The 7,113-nt window shown below is 43.4% G+C and overlaps 1 protein-coding gene across 1 annotated transcript in view; it reads right to left on the reverse strand.

Annotated features, from left to right (window-relative positions):
* Window positions 1–211: 211 nt before the first annotated feature.
* The window catches only part of LOC111237391 (protein NLRC3-like), an 11,841-nt gene continuing 4,939 nt past the window's right edge, over window positions 212–7,113 (reverse strand). The window contains 4 exon segments of the mRNA XM_022766471.1: window positions 212–587; window positions 1,161–1,334; window positions 6,752–6,834; window positions 6,836–6,929. Coding sequence (XP_022622192.1) covers window positions 524–587; window positions 1,161–1,334; window positions 6,752–6,834; window positions 6,836–6,929 — 415 coding nt within the window. The 3' untranslated portion in view covers window positions 212–523.

Below are 7,113 nucleotides of genomic sequence, written 5' to 3' on the forward strand. Positions count from 1 at the left end.
CCTTGTGTGTTCTCTGTCTGAGTGCAGATGAGACAAAAACACACTGTTCTATGTTCGAGTCTCAGCTGATTGTGGATGCAGCAGCAGCACCACCTGCTGTCCAAGACAACAAACTAGCAGCTGAAGTCATGTCTCCTCTCCATCTGTTCAGAAGCAGTGAAGGAGTCTCAGTGTTTGCAGACATTGTGGAGAAGGACAGAGCAGCATCAGTCCAGAGACACTGATGATGTTCTGTCAGGTCCAGAGGAACACACAGGGATGATGGTGGACTGGACTCTGTGTGTGACAGTGGAGCTGTTCTCAGATCAGTTCAGACTGCAGCACTGAGAGTCATCTCCACTTCTTCTGATTCCTCTGTCAGTCACTGCTGGATGAAGCTCTCCTCTCCTCTCCACCTCCCAGTAACATGGTCCAATCAGAGCCTCTCTACACACCAGCTGCTGCTGCTGCTTCAACATCTGGATCATCAGGACACAGCTCATCCTCTGTAAACACACACATTGCTTTCTGAGGACTCAGGGTCTTACAGAGATGGCAGCAGAAATGGTGAGGCCACTGACTCCAAGATGAGGTTAAATGATTCCCATCTGTTGAGAGAAGACAGACAACAGAGGTGATAAACTGCTGAGAGTCATGAAGGATAATCACTGCACCAACAGTTTAGTGATGGATTTAATGTTGTTACATGTCAGCTGATGTCACATTTAAACAAATAGTCTGTGTGTCATCTGATCTGCTTCTTAGATATCACCTGTCAAATAAAAATGGAGGCTGTCACTGAAAGTAACTGACAGATGGACAGATATACAGATGTGATTACTGGACTTCAGCAGAGGTTCGGGTCCGTATAAATATCACATGATCACAAAACATCATGATGCGAGCCAGTGATTTGCAGCTTCAGTCAGACTGATCTCAGAGCTGACATGAACACAACAACAACAGTCGAGTTCACATCAACTCAAACACATGATCACAACAAGCTTCTGACTGTTCTCTCTCTCTGTCTCTCTGTCCAGTCATGAAGCCTGTCACCGTTCTCCTCTCACAGCTTCACTGAGGGAAGCAGCTACTGAGAAGGTCGGAGGTTTAGAGGAAACAGAAATGTAATACAACACCATTGAAAAGCAGCATGGACAGTATCCAAACAATCTACTGACCCCAGAGTCTCCAGTCGACAGTATGGACTCTCCTTAAGATCACACAGCTCCTTCAGGTCTGAATCCTGCAGATCATTTCTACTCAGGTCCAGTTCTCTCAGGTGGGAGGGGTTGGACTTCAGAGCTGAGGCCAGAGAAGAACAGCTGATCCCTGACAACCTGCAGTCCATCAGTCTAAATAAAGAATAAAACATGTGACAAAGTTGCTGCTTGAAACCGTTCAATGTTTCATCTTCTGTTCAGAGTGGAAGGTTTAGAAAGTTCAAGTTTAGAAAATGAAACTCAAACACCTGAACTGACAAGATGCAGGTTAAAAACACGCTGCTCCTTCAGTAAAGACATAGTAACTCCACGTCTTAAACTCTAAAAACTAAACAACACAAAACAACAGACTTTCACATCATATTCATCTCAGTCGCGCTTCAGCCCAGCCGGGGAGGGGAAATGCGACACCGGGCTGCCTCCACTCCGTCCGCTCCGCTTCCTCCGGCATCTTTCACAACTTGAGCCGCTGTAATCCTCCGGCTGCGGCTCCCTCTGACTCCCGCTGTGACCCCGGGAAACGCGCTCCTCCGCCTCAGGAACACGCTTTTAATTTCTTACTCATCCTTTTCCAGGTGTGATAATTAACCAAGAGCACGCGCCTCCCAAATAAAAGTCCTCCCGCGGCTCCAGCTGTTGCTTTATTCTTTTTTTCTTTTCCAGACAAATTAAGTGAAGCGGGAAAAGTGGGAGTTTCCCCGTCAGACCGGAGTGTTTTGCTGCGTTCGGTGCGTCGGTAGGTCGGTAGTTGGTGGGGCTGACCGCCGGACTCCCATCATCCCCGCCGCTTGATCGCCCCTGGACGCGGAAGAGAGGAGAGAGAGAAGAGAGGAGAGAGAGAGAGAGAAGAGACAAGAGAGAGAGAGATAGAGAAGAGAGAGAAGACGGATGAGAGAGAGAGAGAAGAGGGAGGGAGGAAGAGGGGAGTATTCACGGTTACTCCCCAAGTCCCGTTTGTCTCGACACCGGCGCGCACACGCATGCAGAAATACATGCAACAAAACACACTTGCTCATGCACACAAACCACCAGTCATACACACACACACGCACACACTGTTTTGCTCTCATACTGAACCACACACCAATGATATCATTTTCTTCATAAGGTCACCCACCCCACAAACATCGTTCTTGACACGCACTTCACGGCAAAAGTATGTGGACACCTCTCGGTGTCACATTCTTTCTTTAATTCCTGCTCTGTTTTTACCCTGGTATGAGTTTTTTAATCCAGTGAAGGAAAACCTTGGATGATTGCAGATCTTCCAACTTTGTGTCTGTGCTTTTCCCGTTCAACATCAATGATCTGCACTGACCTCTGACCTCAACCTCATCACCTGCACCAGCGCTGAAGCCTCATCACCTCACCAGCGCTGAACTCATCACCTGCACCAGCGCTGAACCTCATCACCTGCACCAGCGCTGAACTCATTTCACCTGCACAGCGCTGAACCTATATCACCTGCACCAGCGCTGGACCTCACTGAGGCTCTGATGAGCTGAGAGAGCTGAGAGCAGGAGAGTGCGAGGACATGAATGACCATGGCGTCACGTTTCACATGATCCAAAAATAACAATAAAAAATTGTTTCTTTGATGACATAATATAAAATAACACCTTCCTCATGTTCGATTCGCCTGCCCTCAGAACTAGTTACCTGGTTACATCCCTGTTATTCAGTCGTATAAATATTAACCATTTTAATAATATATATTGTCAAAATTATCTTGATAGTATGGTTAAAAAGTGTTTTTGTTGAGGTACATTGACCTTCTTTAACCACCAAATTCTAATCAGTTCACCCTTGGACTTCTAGTGATTGTTTGTGCCAAATTTGAAGAAAGTTTTCCGCTCGAAGGTGTGAGCTGAGAACAATCGTTGCCACAGAGGAACGAGAAGGCGACAACCCTGAAAACAACATGGCTGCTGCTCTGACTGTCGCCCGCGTAGGAGAATAAAAAATGTCTGACCTCGTGTGACTGCTCTTCGTGATCATGTGAGGAAAAATAATGTTCAAATGACCATTTATCATCCTAAAAGTCGTTAACTCACACGAAGTTGATCATTTGAACATGAAATCATCAATTAACTAAAATGTCCTGAAAAATAACAGTTCATACAAAAACATGAACTTTCTTCTAAAGAGAAGATTTGAGTCATTTCAACATAAAAAACTCAAAATGTAAACTTTACTAAAACAGTTTCTCCTGTTGTCACTTCTTCTCCCTGCTGTGCACCCCCCACCGTCGATCACATTATTTTCCCAGCATGCCGCTGTTCTCCAGGAGTCCTACAGTGTGAGGTGTGTGAGATCTCCCCCTGTGTGTGTTGTGAGTTTATGTCATGATGGTTTTTGGTTTTAATAAGGAAAACTGTGATAATATTATATATAATAATAATTTAGTCCATTTATTATTTTATATAATATTATTATAAATTATTATTTATCTTATCAGCCTGTCAGTTTTCTGACTCAATGAAAAGTAATTTACACACCAGACTGGGTTTGTTTTATTATTCAATTTAAGAAAACTATTCACACATTAATCTGATTTTTAAAGGCATCCCTCAGAGTGTGTGTGTTGTGTGGTCTGTGTGTGTGTGTGTGTGTGTGTGCTGCTGTGTGTTAAAAGGGGTTCAATGCGGGGATCACACAAAGTGCAATGTGACACCACGATCTATCAGCCAAAGAATGTGGTGTATGTTTAGTTTGTGTGCTTGTGTGTAATGTATATGGATGCCATTTTGTGTCTGTCCAGGTGTCGTTGTGTGTGTGTGTGTGGTGTTGTGTGCTAGTGTGTGTTGTGTGTTGTGTGTGTGTGTGTGTGTGTGTGTGTGTGTGTTGTGTGTGTGTGTGTGTGTGTGTGTGTGTTGTTGTGTGTGTGTGTGTGTGTGTGTGTGTGTCTGTGTGTCTCTGTAAAACCTGACCACTGTCAGTCTGGGCTGTACAATCTTCCATCCTCATCTGAACTCAAAACTGTCGCAGCAGGAGAAACAAAGTAACTGCAGTCTCTCCCTTTTCTGTGGCGCGTCAGTTTTCCTCTTCTGACACAAGAAAACACGAGTAGAAAAAACCAAACTGTCATTGTGCATGTACAGGTCAGACCATCTCCAAACCTAACGGGTCCAACAGGTTCGATCCTCTCCACCACTGCTAGTGTAAAGATGTATTGTTTTTCAGACACTTGCACTGCTCTTTTATAGTTTCAGTTTGTTTACTAAATGTTCCGTTCCCTCCGAGTGACTTTCACAGGCTTTTTGATGTTTGCTTAAAAATACCTGATTTCACACAGCTTTTCTAAAAAAATTGTGATGCATGTTGTGCATGGTTTTTTGTAATTTCAGATAAAATAATAATCTTTATTTGTTGAACGACAAAGTAAGTGCAACTTGGAGAAACAGAAAAAACATTTTCTTCAAGCTCAAACCTGCAAAAACAGCAAAAAAAAGTGGATGAACTACATCATCATCATCATGAAACAGTGATGTTTCAGAGGAGGCGGCCTGTGACAAAATGAATAATGAAAATAGAATAAATAAATAAAATAAAAAGAGACTGAGCAATTTCAAAAGCTTTAAGTGCACAGAACCTAACAGTAAAACACAATATAAAACACATGAGCATCTTCTCATGTGAGAACTGGATTTCTGCCTACCTGACTCCCCAGCTCCTGTCAAATTTAGCACTACAGCAGCCATCGTAGTTAAACAGGTGGAAAACACTCACTGCTCCGCGTCATCTTATGGAAAACGTCCCATTTTTAAGTTTGTTCAGATCTTTTGTTTCAAAGAGACGTTTTTCATTCGTTCGTAAATTCTTGCCAAAGATGTTAAACCCCAAATAAAACCACCAATTTTGATCAGAGCTTGAACTAGGGAAATATAATATTTAAACTGAGAGTAAAAGCGTCTGAACATAATATGTTAAAATCTTTTATATTTTTAGTTTTAAACAAACACAGTACTAAAAGATTTTCCCTGGATCTATGAATTTCACTTGAAGACTTTCCAGACCAGCAGAAAAAACCTGTGTTCATTTATCTGTCTGTTCTGTCAATGACAACTGAAATCTATTTATGTCTTTACATTAAAATGCATGTGCAGACACAAACACTGTGATTCTAAGATGAATACATGAACCAGAACAAGGTTTCAAATATAAATCACTGTTGATATAGCCAACTGATTATACACCTTAAAGCTACTTAAGGGAAAACTGGATTAAAAGAATTTAAAGGAAAAGAAATAAAATTGCCACAGCTTCCGTGTCTTGGCAGCTGAACTTGATGTCGATGTTGCTGTGTATTAGTTGTATCCATGTCACAGGTTTGAACCCAGCCTTGTTCTTCCTTAGTGTGTTCTCACTGTCTGAGTGCAGATGAGACAAAAACACACTGTTCTATGTTCGAGCTCTCAGCTGATTGTGATGCAAGGCAGCACCACCTGCTGTCCACGACTCAACAAACTTAGCAGCTGAAAATCATATCTCCTACTCCATCTGTTTCAGAACATTGAAGGAGTCTCAGTGTTTGCAGAACTTGGAGAAGGACAGACAGCACATCATCGTCCAGAGACCACTGATGATGATGGTTCTGTCAGGTCCAGAGGACACTACATCGGATCATGGTGGACTGGACTCTGTGTGTTGACAGTGGAGTGTTCTCAGATCAGTTCAGACTTCAGCACTGAGAGTCATCTCCACTTCTTCTGATTCCTCTGTCAGTCACTGCTGGATGAAGCTCTCCTCTCCTCTCCACCTCCCAGTAAACATGGTCCAATCAAGCCTTCTCTACACTACCAGCTGCTGCTGCCTGCTTAAACATCTGGATCATCGCGACACAGCTCATCCTCTGTAAAACACACCACATTGCTTTCTGTAAGACTCAGGGTCTTACAGAGATGGCAGCAGAAATGGTTGAGGCCACTGACTCCAAGATGAGGTAAATGATTCCCATCTGTTGAGAGAAGACAGACAACAGAGGTGATAAACTGCTGAGAGTCATGAAGGTTCATCACTGCACCAACAGTTTAGTGATGATTTAATGTTGTTAACAATGTCAGCTGATGTCACATTTTAAACAAATAGTCTGTGTGTCATCTGATCTGCTTCTTAGATATCACCTGTCAAATAAAAAGGAGGCCTGTCACTGAAAGTCTAACTGACGATCGACACGATATACAGATCGTGATTACTTCGGACTTCAGCAGAGGTTCGCGGTTCCGTATAAATATCACATGATCACAAAACATCATGATGCGAGCCAGGTGATTTTGCAGCTTCAGTCAACCTGATCTCAGAGCTGACATGAACCACAACAACACATCGAGTCTTCACATCAACTCAAACACGATGATCACAACAAGCTTTCTGACTGTTCTCCTCTCCTGTCTCTCTGTCCATCATGAAGCCTGTCACCTCTCCCTCTTCCACAGCTCACTGAGGGAAGCAGCTTACTGAGAGAAGGTCGGAGGTTTAGAGGAAACAGAAATATGTAATACAACACCATTGGAAAAGCAGCATGGACAGTATCCAAACAATCTACTGACCCCAGAGTCTCCAGTCGACAGTATGGACTCTCCTTAAGATCACACAGCTCCTTCAGGTCTGAATCCTGCAATCATTTTCTACTCCAGGTCCAGTTCTCTCAGGTGGTGAGGGGTTGGACTTCAGAGCTGAGGCCAGACGAAGAACAGCTGATCCCTGACCAACCTGCAGTCCATCAGTCTAAATAAAGAATAAAACATTGTGACAAAGTTGCTGCTTGAAACCGTTCAAATGTTTCAATCTTCTTTCAGAGTGGAAGTTTAGAAAGCTCAAGTTTAGAAAATGAAACTCAAACACCTGAAACCGACATAGATTGGCGTGCCCCCCCCCCCCCCCCCCCACCCTCCCCCCCCCCTCGGTTTCG

This window comes from Seriola dumerili, unplaced genomic scaffold (assembly GCF_002260705.1).
Source record: "Seriola dumerili isolate Sdu_G_001 unplaced genomic scaffold, Sdu_1.0 BDQW01000859.1, whole genome shotgun sequence".
Classification (NCBI taxonomy): Eukaryota; Metazoa; Chordata; class Actinopteri; order Carangiformes; family Carangidae; genus Seriola; species Seriola dumerili.